Genomic DNA, 18804 nt, shown 5'->3' on the forward strand with positions numbered 1-18804 from the left:
TATATGTTCAATTTGATTTGTTGTTGTCCATCAGTTGATTTCCATATGTAGAGTCATCTTTTAGGTTGTTGGAAGAAGGTATTTGCTATAACAATGGCAAGAATTTTATTAGTCTGTCTCTTGCTTCATTTTATACACCAAGGCCAACTTTTCCCATTATTCCAGATGCTATTTTACTCTAATCTTAGCATTCTGGTATCCTATAATTAGCATTACCTTTTTTTTGGTGCCATGTTGATAAGATGTCACATAGACCTGTTCAGCTTTCACTTCTTGTGCATATGTGGTTTATGTTGGAGTGTTTGGTGTTGATTGGCTTGCCTTGGACTCAAATTGAGATCAACTATCATTCTTAACTAACTTCCTTTTGTTAATAACAATGACTACCCTATTTCTTCCAATTTTCTTGTCCATAGTAGGAGAACTGATGCTCCTCTAATGTGAAGTGGCCAATTCCAGAGCATTTCAGTTTCCTGATTCCCAGGATATCAGTGTTAAATCTTGACCTTTCTGCTTGGACAACATCAGCTTTGCCTTTGTTCATAGGGCTGACATTCCATGTCCTTTGCTTGCAGTGCTAAACTTTTCTTCTGCCTCTGGGCTGTGGGCAGCTAGAGTTCTTTTAGCTTTAATTCAACTACATCATAAGCACCAAAGCTATGCATTTGCTTCTGCTCTTTTCTAGTACCTTGTTGAATACCTTTAGATTTGGAGAATGTGGGGCTCACATTCTACTACTGGATTGTGTTAACATTCTCCTGGTTGTGAATATCCATTTGGTTTTCTTATCAGTTTATTGGAGCAGGTAGCCACTTCTTTCTCCAGTGATTTCTTTTTAGTCTGAATCCTTGTCTATGACATGCCAATTCTGGGTGATACTTCCAGGGGTGCACACTTCCAGTTGTATAGCTCATTTTATCCTTGACATGCCTTTACTACTACAAGGTGATTCTCCATGAAGGGGCTAATTAGAGAAGAGGTTGGTTTGTATTCCTTTTTTTTTTTTCCCCTTGGATGGATGAGGTAGAGGTAATGCTTCAGGGCCTAGTTGGGTATATCTAGTACAGAAGCTGCCCTGTTTTGTCATTGTGGATCTTGTGTGATTTAGGCAGTTCAGAGATGTCTAGTACCAAGTATGTTAATATTATTTGCCAGTCAGATGCAGTATATTAGCACTGGCCCAGTGCTTCTTCTAGCTGTGCTGTATTGTGTATGCTTTCAAATGTGTTTGTAACCAGATAATGAATACATGCCATGCAGCTGCTCCCATGAAAATTCTGAGATGATGGCACGATTGGGTCACTTCTTGTCTCCCATTGTTGCCTCCATGCAGGAAATTGAGACATCATCTTCTAAACAAAGCATAGGATCTCTGTTTTGTGACCCACATGGCTTGTTGAAGTCAGCCTGCTTCGTTGAAGTAATACAGTTTTACATCCTACTGCTGTGTATTGAAACTTTTTGGGTTATAAAGATAAATCATACACAAAATTAACTGCAGCAAATAAACTGAAAGAATTTTAATTGAATGTTTATCTAGTTTTTGGCAAGGGCTTGAGGATTGAATGTATTCCTCTTTGAAGCTTTTTAAACTCCATGTCCCCGTTTCAAGTCCTGCTGTGCTGCCTCATTGTGGCAGGGGGTGTTCCTGGGAGGGATGAGCAAAGAATGCCTGGAGTATCTGCCAAGAGCACACAATCCCAGCAGGGTCAACCAAGGTGTGAAGTCATCACAGCTGCCCAGCTAAAGCAAGCAGGCACCTATATTGGACAACAGTGATACAGGAAAATGCTGAAGGCAGGCGATCACTTTAGTGACAATGGAAAAGACGTTGCTTTGTACTGTGCAGGAGAAGGCAGTAGTAAACCACTCCTGTATTTTGCCAAGAAAACCACATAGATTGACGAGATATGTAGTACTGGATGATGGAGCCTTCTGCTCAGATGGCACTCAACAGGCTACTGAGGAAGAGCTGAAGATCTTTGGGGGCACTGATGGTGCTTATGATGCAGCTAGATTAAAGCCTTCTGAATGTCTAATTGCCAATGTTGCCATGCAGGAAAAGAAAATCTGAAGCTGCAAGGACAAAATTATAGTGGGAATATGGAATGTAAAATGCATTCATGACAACGCTCAGCACAGTAAAAGATGAAATGAGTTAACTACAAATTGACTTTTTAGGTATCAGCGAGTTGAAATGGACTAGAATTGGACATTTTTAGTCAGAAGATCCTACTATTTACTACTCAGGACATGAAAAACAAAGAAGAAATGGCATTGCTTTCCTAATGAGGAAGAATATAGCAAAGGCAGTATTTTGGTACAATGTAGTCAATGAGCAAATAATATCAATCAGGACAACTGTTTAATGTATGTAATGATTTTGTAATAGTGAATAGTTTCTGCCTTTTAGGATCAGCTATCAATAGTAAAGGAACTGACAGCCAAGAAATAGGCTACAGACTAGCATTTAATAGAATAACAATAAAGGGCTTGGAAAATATATTCAGATGCTGTGATGTGTCTATATCTATAAAGAGTAGAATTGTGCAGGCAATGGTGTTCCTGTAACACTTTATGGAAGCAAAAGATGGACTTTGAAGAAGCAGAATAAAAAGAGTATTGATGCTTTTGAACTCTAGGATTGAAAAAGAAACAAATAGCACAACTCAATCCAGAGTTCTAACTCAAGGCACAAATTATGAAGCTCAAACTGTCATATTTTGGGCACATTGTGCAAATATCTAGTTTTCTTGGGAAGTTGTTAATGCTGGGAAAGGTGGAAGGAAAGAGAAGAAGAGAATGTTCAGCAACAGGGTGGATGGACTCAATTACAACAGCAATGAGTGCACTGTTGGAAGACTGGAAGGGCCAGGTGGAGGACAGATCATCCTGGAGAAGGTCTGTATATGTGTCACTAAGAGTGAGCACTGACTTGGTGGCACATAATGAATCAAAGTCCTTCAGTTCATCTCCAAACGATTGAGGCAAGCTAATTCTTATTTTGATGGCCATACTATTAGTTGAAGCTGCTTCCTAATTTCCCTTAAGAAGATTTCTCTTCTTGTAGAGTAAATTGTTACTGGAATTAGCCTACCCCTTCAAGAGTGGAGGAAGAACGGATATATTATTTGTCAGTTCTTTTTCCTTTGTACCAAGTTGCTTGAGTGGCCCTTTTTCCCTGACAGCTCTGTTACAGTTGGACAAATTCCATTTGCATTTCTCCAGCAGTTCAACTTGTCACTTTGGACAGTTTTTTCTTTGAGCTTTTTTTTTTTTCCAGTTTTATTTCCCTCAATATGTCAAAGAAAATCTCTGTGTGGAACAATCTGCTTGCCAGCTGGTTGCCTAAAAGGCTCTTTTTCTTCTTCCTTTACAGACAGTATCTGAAGCAAGGGACTGTTTAACGTAGCAAAGACATATTTTTAAATCAAATTGGATTCAGTGTCCATGCTGTTCTTTATTTTTTTTTATTTCTCTGCATCTAAATGCATGAAGATTCTTGATGGATGAAGATACATATGATTGCACAAAGATAAATATAATTTGTTGTTACAATTAACTTTTTGTCCATAAGTGTAGATAATTACATGGAAATTCACTAAATTAAAATTTTCATATTTTATTCTGAGGTATTAATATCACAATAAGTCCTCCAAATCTTAAAAATCAGGGGGATTTAGAGTTAGGGTTAGGGTTTATGAAACAACCTAGCTGTAAGCCTTTTAGGACTTACTCCAATATAGAGGGGAGAAATGGAAAAGGGTTTCTTTAGTTTTCTTTCTCCACTGCACAGAGAAGGATGTAGGGATTTTTTTTCCCTTCAAGGTGTGTATTCAACTCCTAGTTGAAACTCCCACCAATAGGTTACTATAAGTTTTCTGGCGCTCATAAGCACATCAGAAGCTTGCTAGATCAGACCAGAAGCTATCTACCTCAGCTTTTGCTTCCATAGTAGCTGATCAGGCGTTGCTAAAAACCTTCAAAGCAGAATTTCAATTTCAAGCCCCTGGTCGAATGATGTTCTCATATTTTATTTCCTTTACTTTTCCTCCCTTTGGATTTTATTCATAATTCTGGGTCTTATTGTGTTTTTTTCCCCCTAATTTGTCCAGAGAATCTATTATTATTTATATTACATACATAATAATTAAATAGCAATTTCCTGCTTATGATTCTCAGCAACTGGTACTGCCTTAAATCTTAAATAATATATATAATTAATAGCCCCAGATTGTCTTCTTGACTAACCCCAACGACAAATGCATAAACTGAAGGGCATCACCATATATCGTGATAACAAAGCCTATAATTTCTTAATGCATCACATGAAGAAGTGTTTCCTGTAGGATGTCCTGGATCTCCAACTGTTCCCCTTCATCATATGATTATGGGATCTAGTCCTGTGCATGTTTTTTTTCTACATTAGACATAATTTGATACACCAGTATCATGAGCTTCCTAAATTCCCTTTATTCTGAGTTCAGATGTCCGCAAACAGTTGTACATCTCCTATTAAAAATTTTTGGAAAAACTTTAAGAGTCTGGTGATGCCTTCCAAATTCATTCCCCCAAAGCTCTGTAGAAGAGAAAGGTCTTCAGCTGCAACCTAAACCTTAAAAGGATGGGGGCCACGCTAATCGTAGAGGATAAACTGTTCCACCATGAGGGGAATGCCTCTGTGAATACCATTTTCGTTTCCCACCTGTCTGATTGCTCTAGGGATGGGAGCTCATAGTATCCTCTCTTACCCAGATTAGGTATGGCTGGCAGGTTCTACTTGGAGAATGGAGTCCCAAAGGTAGCAAAGGCTCAGCCAGTGCACCTCTCATTAAATGGGTGTTATTCTGCTGAGCCAGCTAATGCCGTTCAGCAGGGGAGCAGCTCTCTTCTACGCCAGTTGTGACTTCTGGGTTGTCTTCTAGGGTAGCCCCACGTAGCATGAATTGCAGTAGTCTAGCCAAGATACGACAAAAGCATGAATTGCTCTCTTCAACAACCCCTGGCTGGGAACAGGCAGTACCGGTGGACCTGTCGAAGCTAGCCAAAGGCTTTCCTAGCTGTGACTTTCACTGCTGTTCCAGTAGGAACTGTGAGTCCAGGAGAACTCTCAAATTGCACACAGCTCTTTCTGGGATAGTGTGATCCCATCAGGAGCAATTGATGGAAATTCCTTGGAACCAGTGGGTTTCTTTACTCTGTCTTGCTGGGATTCAACTGCAGCCTGTTATGTCCCATCCAGTACCTCATGGTCATCAAGTCCTAGGTCACAGCTTCTACCACATCTCCTCTCTGGCCTGGGATCAAGTTGTAAAGCTGGGTATTATCAGCATATTGATGATACCAGATTCCAGACCAGCCAGTGACCTCTCCTAGTGGTTTCATGTAGATATTAAATAGAGTGGGGGAGTGGGATGAGCCCTTGGGCATCTCATATTGGAGTGCCCAAGGGCTTGAACTTTCTATCTCCAATGACACTATGCAACTACCCACTCAGGAAGGAAGCAAACCACTGCAGATCAGTGCCTCCAATCCCAGTCCTCACAGCTGGTCAAAAAGGCTACCATGGTTGATGACATTAAACACTATTGAGAAGTCTTACAGAATGAGGAGAAGTGTGCCGCCTCCTTCCAAGTCCCACCACAGGTCCTCCACAAGAGTGACCAGTGCAGTCTCAGTCTCATACCCAGGTGCGTATCCAGATAATCTGTCTCATCCAGATCCTCTGAAATTGGAACCCAGCCACCTTCTCAACAAATTTACCCAGAAATGGCAGGATGGAGATTGGCCAATAGTTAATCTAGAACAGTTGGTTCCAGGGATGGCACATTTACTATCTCCTAGATCCATGCAGTTGTGCCCACTCTGGCCACACGTGGTGCTGATATTTTCAAAGAATAATACTGTAGTTTGTATGTTGTGACGTTCAGCCTCTAATCTAACAATTGGACTTTGGCTTCTAGGTACTTTCAGCTATACCCATGTGCACTCATGTGATTTGTATTAAATGTATCGCAACTACTGACTCTCCCAGCACTAGAAAATCTTTCAAGACCACGTGTGGTATCTGCAGTGTTTACACTAGTGAGGCAATTAGAAATGTGACCTATTGCCCTTTATAAAACTGCTATTTGTGTCTAAGGATTGCATCACTCAGTATCAGAATCCCTCCCATTCCAAAGGTTTATGATCTCCACTGGAGCAGAGTAATCCCCTTGGTGGTGTCCATTGTTTTCCTTTCCACAACTGACATGGGCTGAGGAGCTTTCCTGTGTTGGACGTGGCCCAAGAAACTCTGGTGCTGAATAAAGCATTTTTAATAAGCATATTTTTAGGAAAGAATAACGCTATTACCGTATAGTCCTACTATAGCTGTGTCCTTCCAGGATTAAAATCTGGATCAAATGCTGCTGAACAGTGACTTGTCAGGGTGTAATTTATTTCTGTCGGCCTCAGTCTTTTAGTAAAGAAACCATGGCAATGTAATTCATCACTTTTTATTGGTCTGTCTCCTTGCTAGGAGTATAGTAAAATGGTGGGGGTAGCAGGCTAAAAGCCTATTCTGTTTCCTGAAATGATTTATAAAATGAATAATTATGATTATACCAGCCAGAAACCTAGTTAAGCCATTTGTAGAAGAACATCATGGCTGTAATCCAAAGACCTACTTTAGGCATACCCACAGGCTAAAATGGGCCCAGTGAAACTGTTTGTAAATAATTGCCCCCTTTTTTTTCAATGGCCTTTGCTATGCTGTTGGAATTGCTGTGATCAAAATGGAACCTCAAAGCTATCTTAGACACACAGATCTATCTACATAGTTCTTTGGATCTTGGGAACTTGACTGGTGTAACTGTAACTGGTTGTAAACGTGTCTGGTAAACTTCAGTTTGTATCATTCAGATGGAAAATACTACACGAGGAGGGTTTAGTGTGCTTTGTATTTTTAATTCTATCTTATCTATATAAGGTGGTACAGATCTGAAAAGAATGTGTGCCTTAAGAATATTCACCTCTTTTAAATAATTTGATCATATTTCTTTAGAGTAAATATGTACATATATTATACAGTAATATGTACATATAAATAGCATACATGTGTCGCTCTTGTTTTTTAGCATGGACACCAATCAGTTTGCCATTCTAGATAGGTTTCATAATACCAGTTCACACAATTGGCCAAGCTGATGATCCAACATGTAATGAGCATTGTATTTTGTACAGCGGTGCCATCTTCTACATAAGAAGCTCAATTTGTAACATATATCATATGTATTCTCCATGCATATGCCCCTTTGGAGGGTGCCCTTGAATAGATGCTTATTGTCTCATTGGTTTCTAACGCCCCACTATTCAAATGGAATTCTCAAAATGCTGATTGTGTGAATCAGCCTACAATTTCAGCCTGCATGAATTATACTGAATCAGTAATTGAAGAGCTTTCAAGAAAGCCCTCCCCTCCCTTTTTTCCTGTAATTTCCTTCCAAGAACACACAATCCACTCCTGTAACATGCTGAAGAACGCGGAGGCTCTCTCTAGCTAAAAAAAGGGTTCCATTCCTTCCAAAGGAATCCCAAGATGCATTTGGTTCACAAAAAGGTTTGCTGCAAAGGAGCCAGCATGACATCATGCAGGCCTTTGGCCCATGGAGGTTGGCTTGCTAAGCATTCAATAGCATTCAGTAATGGATCGTTTCTGGCAGACTGCCCTGGGGGGAATGAGAATGTTCCATTGGTCTGGGAAAGCCTGTAGTTATCAGTTGCTGCCTTTCCTTTCTCATGAGTCTTTAATCAGATTTATGGAAACCACTTTTAGGGGCAGATTTTATTTAAAGCTGAAAACAGTGAAACTTGGGAAAATAAAGACTTGCAATATACAGACATGCACAGGGAGGGAAATGGGAAAAGAAAGGAGGGAGAAAAATGTTAACCCTTGAAAAAATGGTATTTCTTTACTCCGTATTTACTCTATTATTCTTTCTGGATTGCAGTGATCTAGAAACAAAGCTCAACCATTTTTCCTAAAATGTTTTCATGAGGGAATTTTTCCCATCTCCTTTAAAGAACAAAAGTTGGATTCACACCATATTAGGCATCATGTGGTTTCTTTGATGTTGCATAAACCCACCTCATGTGTTTTGTTTGCTAAATCATCTTTAAACAAACCATGGCTTGCTACCATGGTGAACAGAGAAGGAAAGCAAACATACAGCTAATGAATATATATAGTATTGACTGATACTTTGTCTCATAAGGGTGAAAAGGGTTCTTGTACCATGTGAGTGGAAAGGCTAAAGCAGGGTTCCTCAACCTTGGTGACTTGAAGATGTGTGGACTTCAACTCCCAGAATTCATGGCTGGCTGGGGAATTCTGGGAGTTGAAGTCCACACATCTTCAAGTCACCAAGGTTGAGGAACCCTGGGCTAAAGGGAAGAGAAAGTTATAGGGAGAAACTTGATCACAGCACCCCAGAGATCAAATGTGGACATACAGCAGGAATGGAAGATGAGTGGGAAAAAGTAGAACATTGCAAGGGTACGGAATCACAAGGTGATGTGTGCATATCCTAGCAAAAATGTGTAGTTAAAAATCTGGATGGAGAATGCAAAAGAGATTGTGCTGTCCTTGCCATACAATTGGAAGAGTCAAGGGTGAACATCTGATTTTCCAGCTGTAAAAGACATATAATTAAGGGTGGGCAAAACACTTCAGAATTCAAATGTCCAACTTTGTGAAATGGCTGTTTCAAGGGCAAAACAGGCTGTTCCAATTGCTTTGGGGGCATTGAGAGCTCAAGATCTTTCTGAAACAATTAAAAGAACCATTTTGCAGAAGAAGTATGGGATCAAATTCAAAGCAATTCAAATTCAGAAACATTTTGCCCATGCCTCTGTGTAGCCAAACAAGGATAACTGGTCTAGGGTTTAAAGAGATGTTGGTCCTTCTGTAAATGCTTCCTACACTTCTACAGAAAGTAGATGAAAGAACAAATGAAGCAAACTCCTTCAATGTCCTTGCATAGTTTAGGAGTGGTGTGCCTAGGGCTCATCCGTCACTTAAAGACCACATCAAATTTCCTTGGTTAGGTAAGGTTAATTCACATGCACCACATACAATATTTTCAGAGAGGCTCTGAATAAAACTATTCCTACCTTTAAGAACTCAGCACCAGGAGTCACAATGAGGGGAAGATGACTAGGTTCTCCTGGCCCACAAGGCGAGACAAAACCTTTTCTATTATAATTTGGAAAGGTCGCTCTGGTTTGGATCCCTGGATCTATCACTCCTCAACCACAGAAAAACTCCTGGGAATCTGTACTTCTTGTTTTTTTGTTTTTAGTTTTTGGGGGAACACTGAAAGCTGCAGGGAACACAGTGGAGACCAAAGAGTTCACTGGAAGGGGAGCACTGGAAAATATATTCCCTTGTTTTGTTTAGGGGGGACTTTAAATGTAAAAAATATGTGGCAAATCTTGAGGATGTTTAACATGCTTATTTGTGCTGCTGAAAGGCAAACATTACATTCAAAATGTACTAATTCAAAACAATAGTTTTGTTGCTGAATTTCAGCAACATAATCTGTGGGCACTCTAGGGGTCACAAAATGGGGGTTACAAGTTCTGTGTGATCCATTGACTGCAGGTTGCCCATTCCTGTTACAGGCAAATTGCTTTCTAGCAAACTCAGACATATTTCCATGTTTCTCAGACTTAATTTGTTAAATTTATATTTCAACTTTCCTTCAGCAATGCAAGGCAGCATACAATTTTTTCATAACAACAGCCTCATGGGAAGGTTGGCTGAAAGATAATGACTGATTCGGTCATCCAGTCAGATTCTGTGTCTGAGATTAATTTAATGTGGATCTCCTAAATGCTGTCCACTAGGGCTGCTTTTCCCAATCTGGTACAATCCATCTGAAGTGGGACTATACCATCAAAAATTCCCAGCCCTGAAAGACTAGTTGGAGAATATGAGAATTGATCTGATTTTAAATCACAGTTGGGGGCATCAGGCTTAGGACATGGTTTCTTGGTAACCAGGAACCTATCTATTCAGGATTTGCAGAAGTGGCTCCCTTTCAGCTGGGTGTAATGTAGGAGAAGATAATGGGTGCCTCATCAGCTCCACCATCATAGGTAATGGCAAGCCATTGTTGCTGTTGTAGTCTGCAATGTCTGGAACTCACATGTTGCCTACCACTATTGTAAGAGGCAGAACTCCTTGGGGAATGAAATGTCAGGTTCTCATTTGGAAGAGTCTGAAGAAGTGAACAAACTTTCTAGGGAGCATTAGTTGGGCTAAGGACATAACCTTGTAAGAGTGGGTTGTCTAAGATGCTTTTCTGCTTATATATTTAGGGCAAGATACATCCTATCTTTATATTGATACCTTATTGGTCTGTAATTTTTTGGGTCTTCCTTATCTCCTTTTTTGTATATGAGAACAATGATAGAGAGTTACCAACCTGCTAGAATATGGCCAGTGTTGTTTATATATGTAAACAGACCTCCCAGCAGTGGAGCCCACCAGCCAACGTGTGTCCTGAAAAGTTCTGGGAGTAGGAAGTCTTCACCAGGTGCCTTATGAAGTTTCAGTGACTGAATAATTGATATCTTATGGTCTTAGGGTTCTTTCTTCCAGAAGGCATGAAGCTTGATGGCACTGGTCATTTTTACCTCTCCTGAGTAATAATGTGAATGCAAGGTTCTCTGGGAATAGAGTTTTGTGCCACGAATCAGCCTGCTTCTAATAATGAGCAATGGGGTTAAGAGGCCATGATCCCAGATATGTCATGGTCTTTTCCAAAGAGGTGAAGAAATAGTGGGGAAACTAAAGCAGGCAAATGTTTGTCAGCTGGCTTTATCGGACACGGACAATTGCCATGTCTAAAAGTCTGTGATCTCTAAATACTTCCTAGTTTTCCCAACTAGCAGAGTCTGCAAGTGGGTGGGAACTAGCTAATTCTGACGACTTTTCCCTAAGGAATGTGTTTCTGATACTGCTTCTCTTCCTTTTCTCTGCTGTAAGGACAATTGAATCATTCAGAGTCTCCATAGTACCCACGCTCTTAGGATTATGGGAAGCCAAAAGCTGCTGCTGTTAACTGTCTGTCCTCAGGGCTTGGATATGACTCAAGAATACAAATACTGAAGTGCCATAAAGGATAGCAAAGCACTAGCCATGCTTCATCTTATATTAAATAATTTAGTAAAAAGTACTCTGTCAAACAGAGTGTTTTCCTTGCAGGGGCTTTACTTAGCTGGATGAAAAAGTCATGCTTCAGCCAAAATGCTCCCCAACTTTATGCTTTTGAGGTAAAAGGAGGGTTTCAGCAGTGACAGAATATTCATCTCTTGCCACAGCGGTGATAAACTATGTACCTGGTACCTGCTAGAAACCCTGTAATTCATTGTGTGATTAACACATGTTGCTCTCTTTAGGTCTGTTGCATCATCATGCAGCCAGAAGAGAAACCTGCTGTACCCTCTCAGAAACATCTTTGGTTTGTTGACTATGAGACCTATGAGAGGACTAATAGAAATAGATGGCAATAGACAAGAAAAAAGACAGGACAAATTCAGTCCTTCAAATGATCTTCCCCAATGTCCTTATGTTCTCTGTAAAGCAAAGAATGCTTGCTACTGAAGTCCTGGCTTAGATCTGAGATTGTGGGGGTGAATCTTACATGATGTTTAGAAGTGACATAAAGGTGCCTTGGGTGCATCCTGAAATTCTGACTGTCTGAAGAGGTCTCATCATGCATTCTGTACATGAGAAAGTATCTACCGAAATAGAGTAATTTATTTGACCAAGAAATACGCTCTGAATCTTTTATGTTCTCTGTGTTCAAGATGTCTTTCAGTTTCTCTGTGGATGCTGGAGTTGGTTCTGCATATGGTAGATGCCCAGGCCTTTTATACAAATAACCCATGCCAATTGCTGCCCAATTTATGGTATCTTCTATGGACCTTGGGTCTTTATTGTTTATTTTATTATAATGCACATTTATTGTGTAATACCTCTTTTACCAAACACTTAGAAGCACAATTATTAGGTGCCCGATAGGATCTGATTTTTCTAAAACGTATGTCTTCTTTCCTGTAGGTATACATTATCAAGGTCACTTGGTCCAATGGCTCGACAGAGGCCATTTATCGACGATACAGCAAGTTCTTTGATCTGCAGGTAAGATTGCTAGATTTCTGTTACAGTCTGGAATTTTCATTTTATGGAGCTGTAACATTATTTTATCTGATTTTGTGTTCACACTGATGCCTCTCTAAGGCAACATCTTTATATTTACATGCATGTAACAATAGGCATAATCTTACTGCCATTCCTTGCGGTTCTATTTTAGATTTTGATACAAAAATAATTCAGCCTATTTGTCTCCAGGCTTGTGCTGAGCTATTTTCTTTTCCTTTCTAATAGCTAGCAGGAGACTTCTTTCTTGTAAATATGTAAGAGTAAGAAGTAGGCAATAACTATGTTAAAATACCAACTTTTAATCAGAATCAAATCATCTTTATAAGGGTTATTGCACAATCCAGTGGATCATGTCTACATCTGATCAGAGATAAGAGAGGGCTGCAAGGGTCAATTTATCCGTGTTTTTGCAATGGTCTAGCTAGGTCAATAACTGTGTTCATATTAGTAGCCTAAATAGGAGGAGCTTTATCAACTGCAGTTCAAACTATAATGGAAATTAAAATGCCTCGCTAGTTATAATATTAGAAGCTTTTATTAATCTTGTTTATTCCATCTTGTTTGCTGTTTGGCTTCCAATTCTGCACGTTTCATTTTCTTCCACTGTATCTTTTGTCTTGCTATAAAAAGAAAACTGGATTAATGTGTGATCATAACTTGCTGAGACCTTGCTCTTCTCAGGTTATTTCAGACAAGGAATGGTTTTCATAGGAACAGGACTTTTTCTAATTAGCTCATATTGTTTTGTGCCAGGCAAGAGATTGTAGATGCCACTATTTTGGAAGGAAAATGCTTTAGTTGTCTGAATAGAATGCATGCATGCATGCATGTATTTAATCAATTTGTAAGGCAGCACATTTCAACTCTGGGTGGTGAATAGTATCAAAATGAGTTAAAAACAATTCCAACCAGAAATACAGAAATTAAAATACACAGCAGCCGAGGAAAGTATCAAATCGACAGTTGCTAACACAGCCAGGAGGTGGGTCCCTTGACACACTCCAAGCCCCTGGCCCAAGCACAGACCCAGGTCTTTAGGGCTTTATGAAAGGCTGTTAGCATTTTGAACACTGATCTATTTGGCGAATATCATGGAAACTTCGCTTGGTATAAGAACTATTAATTGTACACCAAATTGTACCACAGAATTCCTACACTTTAAATTTTCAATGCTTTTTTTTAAAGGAAGCCTTTGAAATATTTGGACAGCAACTCATGAAATCCTTAAGCAGCATAACCAAGAGCTGCTTCTAACCTATTTTCTAAAGCTTACCTTCTAGAGTTTTTCAAATCTACAATTTGATGAACAAAGAGCTATTTATCTTAGAAACCTACGTCTATTTTCCTAGATGTTTTCTGCCCACACCCCAGTTTTCCTCTTCTCTCTGTCTCTGTTCAAATTAGAAGTGTGATATGCTGAGTTCACGTGCTCCAGCCCCAGGGCAGTGAGTGAGTACATTACATGATGGATCTGTGCACGAGGATTTTAAGCTTGATTATTGTAATTCTCCAGTATCTTTAGCCAAGCTGCATTAAAAGAGTAGTGTTTGTCCTGCCATGATTTGTAAGTGAGAGTAGCTTAAACTGTAAAAATATTTATTATTCCAAACATTTTACTCTGTATAGTTCAAGCACTGTCTTGTTTTGCTTGATAATACTTAATACTGTTATTATTTCAGAAGTCATTGCAAACCAAAACATTTCTAGCATCAAATTGTAATCTGTAGTGTATCTAGCAGAAGCTGTGCCTCATTGATGAATGCTACTTTGCTACTTACTTAATTCAGACTTAAAAAGTATGGATTATATTGTTACACTCACTTTTCAATTAAAAATCTGTGTGTATATATATGTATGTGTGTGTGTGTGTGTGTGTGTGTGTGTATGTATGTATATATATATATATATATATATATATATATATATAGTAATAATCAAGTTACTTGTTCCATTTACTTTGGCGCAAACACGTCTGAAATCATTTTCATGGCGCCTTGTGTTTTTCTCCAAAGTATTACATGAAGTCTAGTTAAAAACCAGTCCTTTGGTCTTAGTCCATTCAGAGCTTCCCTGCATTGGCAGCCAGCAGAAGACTTATTCCACCGGGCCCTAGAATAGGCTAGGCTGGTTGGAAATTGGCCCTGATATTAAATCTCTGCTGCTTTTTATATACTTCTCAATTGAGTCTTACTTTTTGGAATTATTTGAAAAATTCCTCCATATTGTGCCAAATACCCAAAATAGAGTTGAACAAGTGGCACATAAGGGAAACCCATTAGAGATACACGACTTTGGAGCAGTATTTGAAATCCAAGATCATGAATGATTTGTTATGTCACTACTCAAATGCCTGAACATTATGAGGAGAAAAGAGCCAGCTCTCAGTACCTTCTGGGCATGGATTCTCTGGTTTGTAGAATATGTGTGATGAGTATGATAAGCAGACTGAAATCTATATATCACTGCTATCCTTTTCTTGGCAATGCCATTGACTGTACATTAAAGTGATTAAAGTATGAGTCTATATTTATTAGGCATAGGAAATCTTGGATTCCCAAACCTGAGTCATTTGAATATGAAATGATCAGAAACACACAAATAGCCACAGGAGTAGAACTGCTTTGATAAAGGGAGAATCAGTAGGTAGCCATTAAGTAAACATGTGGGCACCCCTTAGCTGCAACAACTAGGCTAGTGATTCCAAATTCTGTACCTTAACTCCCTGTGTCTGTAATATTTAGCATGTTAGCAAAAAGAATACATTTGTCATTGATATCTGAAATAGCTGTCTAATAAGGAACAGTTATCAATTATTGCAGTCCTCAAATGCAGGGGAGTCATTATGTAATTTTGATGCCAGCCAACCTTAGCTGAGCATGGAAAAATTGAGTTGGACTTGTTACTGCATAGATGGGAGGCCACCAGACAATCACAGGACTATAGAGCAGTCTGGGAAACAAACAATATCAATCCAGAGGAAGGCCGTGTTAAATCATTTCCTTTTTTTTTTTTTTTTTTTTGCAGTAAAAATAATATTATTGTGTCCAAGCATTCGTTGGGAGCTGAGCTCAGTTTGAGGGAAACTTTAGTTCTTTAAAAGAAAAAAGATGCTTCTCTGTGTTACTTTCTCTGTGTATAACTAGTTTAAGTCTTTCTGCCTTGGTCAATACATCCCAAGTAAGGTGTTTGCTTCCTAATCCTGTAGATGATGTGATGGAAGGTCAGCATCACTAATTGGGTGTATACTAGAAAGAATACAATGTTGGAACAAACATGCTATAAACTAGAAGATGGGATACCTTCAAAATTCCCAAGTGAAATTTCTCTCTTTCTTCATTCCCTCAAGAAGTGATATAAAATATACTTCAGAGTAAATGTTGAAGCATTACAGATCTACAATAAACAATGTTTGTCCATCCTTGGTTACAAGGAAAAGGGAAAGGTTCACATGGGAGCTAATGTTCCAACCACTATACAATCACTTAACAAAAAGCTGTGGCAGAAAAGCTGAGCCAAGCCATTTTTGGCAGAATCAGGTCAAGGTTGCAAGATCCTGTTGTTTAACTTCTCAGACTTGGAGAAACTAAGCCAGTACCATATTGTCTTATATTATTGAAGATTTAGTCATTAATTGTAGGTATAGGTTGACAGAAGGTAATGTTTAAGTTATGTTACTAATCTTCAAGAAGTCTGTATCTTGTTTTCCATGACCTGGTTTCAGCCATCTCTGCAGCTTGCTGTGAATGCTATTATGTTACACAAGCTTTTTTACCAACTGGTAAGTCAGGGATTGGTTAGCTGGCTATATACCAGAAATCATATTCAAAAAGAAATGATGGTTTTGAGATTCCTTTATTAGAAGAAGCAGGTATCAGTATCTGCTTACAAGAACTCTATTTATACAAACCTTTTGGATATGTGTCTTTTTGAGTGCATGCATGAGCACACAGGTGACATGTTAAGACAAGGTACAAATATTTTGCTTTAGCAAAGCTCTAAAATGCTGATTTATGTAGCGTGTTCTGCTGGTTTATGGATAGAATGAAGTTTGCATAGCCACAACATCTTAATTTTATCTGACCCATTTTGAATAAATAGCATAGAACTACATTTTCCATTGTTTCAAGGGAATGTATATTGAAAAACTATTAAATAATTTCAATTGGAGATGCCAAATCAGCAGTTTCATGTAAAAGAAGAAAAAATTCTGCAGAACTCTTATGAGATGTCAAAAGACTTTTAAGTGAAAAATGCAAGGCTTTCAAGGAATTTATTAATGACTTGATACACTCAGCACTGTTCACTTTTGCTGATCTAAGTAAATCATTTTGATGATAGAACAGAAGCTCTGGGTATATTGCTACCCCAAGAGCCTGAAGGAATAAAGAAATAAAGAAAAGGATGTATGTCTTTTGTTAGTCAAGGACATCTTGGAGAAAACCATTAGCCATTTACAGATTATAATCTTTAATACAGCAGTGAAGCATTCTTGCCAAACGATCTATACAGAGTACAATTCCAGACATGGCTGATGGTAGCAACAAACTCACTTATGACCAGTTTAAATGTTACAAGGCAGGGTTGGTGACAATTTTTTTATTAATTGCTTAGAAAAATGTAGTACACAAAATGGTATGTAGCACCCCTGTTCCTAACAGGCTTTTTAGACAGTGTGATGCTATTATGGCAGAAGTTTGTGAAAGTGTTCTTATAAAATGTGTACAATTGCATTGCATGACAGTAGTATGACTCTTCCATAACCTAGTGTTCTTTGGATACTTTGGGGCTCTTACTCCCAGCACATTAAGACCAAATTGAGGAGGACTGTGTTAGACCAACCCCCATCATAAACTATATTGTATCTTCATATTGCATTTAATCTCAGTTTGTAAACTGTCCCCAAAATTTGTGTTGATCAGTAGCCATATAAATGCATTAGCTGAATAAATATGAATTCTGATTTGAATGCTGCATAGAATGTTCAAGAAATAATTGATTAAACACCATAATAATAGTGGTAGTAGTAATTACAGCTGTCACACATGGATTGCATTAAACCAGTAGCAAACTTGTCACTTAATGCACTTGTGACTGTTAGGCAACTACTCATACAGATAAAGCACAAAGATGAGCATATAGTTACAAATATTGTAAAAGTATGTAATGCTAAAATATTTAATTTACTGATTTCCTGAATTGCAAATTAAGTATAGGTCATGGTTACAGATTCTAAGCAATCAGTAAACTAAATTGCTTATTTATTTATTTATTTATTTGTTTATTTATTATTAAATTTATATGCCGCCCATCTCCCCCAAAGGATGACTCTGGGCAGCTCATACTTAAAATCAAACATCAAAACCAGTAAAAAAAAAATTATAAATATCCACATTAAATTAGCTAAAAAGGATCATACTAGATAAAAAGACTATATATATAAGAAGACTATAAAATTCAAGATGACGGGGGGCCAGAATCAATTACCCCACGAGCCAGTTCCAACGATGTGAGCCCCCATCAGGCCCCAAAGCCATCTGGCATAGCCAAGATTTCACATTCTTCCTGAAAGCCATGAGAGTGGGGGAGGGGCGCACCACACCTCAGGTGGTAAGTTGTTCCACAGAGTGGGGGTCATGGCAGAAAAGACCCTCTTCCTAGACCCCACCACTCAAAATTCCTTGACTGGTGGGGTCTGCAACATGCCATTTCTGCCAGACTGAGTGGGGTGGGCTGATATAACAGGGGCGAGACAGCTCCTTAGATAACCTGGTCCTGTGCCATGCAGGGCTTTAAAGGTAATAACCAACACCTTGAATTGGACCTGGAAGCAAACTGGCACCCAATGCAGCTCATGAAACAGAGGTGTTATATGTGCCTCCCTGGGGGCATTCAAAACTGTCTGCACCACTACATTTTGTGCCAGCTGTACTCTTCAAGGGTACCCCCATGTAGAGCACATTGCAGTAATCCAACCGGGAGGTGACCAGGGCATGAGTGGCCATGCAGAGAGCCTCCTGATCCAGGACGGGTCGTAACTGGCGCACAACACAAAGTTGCACAATGGCCCTCCTAGCCACGACTGCCACCAGCTCTTCGAACAGGAGTCATGAGTCTAGAAGGACCCCCAGATTACGCACCGGGTCTGTCTGGGGTAGTGCAACCCTGTCAAGAAGCAAAGATGATAAACTCCTAAATCTTGAGGCTCCCTGTACCCACAGCCACTCCGTCTTACCAGGGTTCAGTTGAAGCCTGCTGTCCCCATCCAGGCCCCTACAGCTGCCAAGCACCACGAAAGGGTAGCCACAGCATCACTTAGGTCACCTGGGATGGAGATATATAGTTGAGTGTCATCAGCATACTGATCATACCTCATCCCATGGTGCCGGATGATCTCACCCAATGATTTCCTTTTGGGGAGGTGTTTGGGTGGTGGGAAACAACAGTCATGGGAATGAAATTTCCAAGTTGGGTAATAGTTTTTTAGTAATCTTTGAGTCATTGGGAGATTTAGTTTCTATCACACTATCTTTGAAGGAGTGCCCTGAGTTTATTTGGTATAAATAGAGAGGAGGTTTGCTTTTTGAGTAAGGGAA

At 39.2% G+C, this 18804-nt stretch overlaps 1 protein-coding gene across 4 annotated transcripts in view; it reads left to right on the forward strand.

The window, feature by feature from the left end:
* SH3PXD2B (SH3 and PX domains 2B) overlaps window positions 1-18804 on the forward strand; it is a 130496-nt gene that overhangs the window by 19425 nt on the left and 92267 nt on the right. For all 4 annotated transcript variants that reach the window (XM_088133677.1, XM_088133678.1, XM_088133675.1 and 1 more), the window contains exon 2: window positions 12110-12190. In XM_088133677.1, coding sequence (XP_087989803.1) covers window positions 12110-12190 — 81 coding nt within the window. The remainder of the gene's footprint in view (window positions 1-12109; window positions 12191-18804) is intronic.

Source organism: Python bivittatus, unplaced genomic scaffold (genome assembly GCF_059951505.1).
Source record: "Python bivittatus isolate LINGU-HERP-01145 unplaced genomic scaffold, Pbiv_v1 ctg000080_np1212, whole genome shotgun sequence".
Classification (NCBI taxonomy): Eukaryota; Metazoa; Chordata; class Lepidosauria; order Squamata; family Pythonidae; genus Python; species Python bivittatus.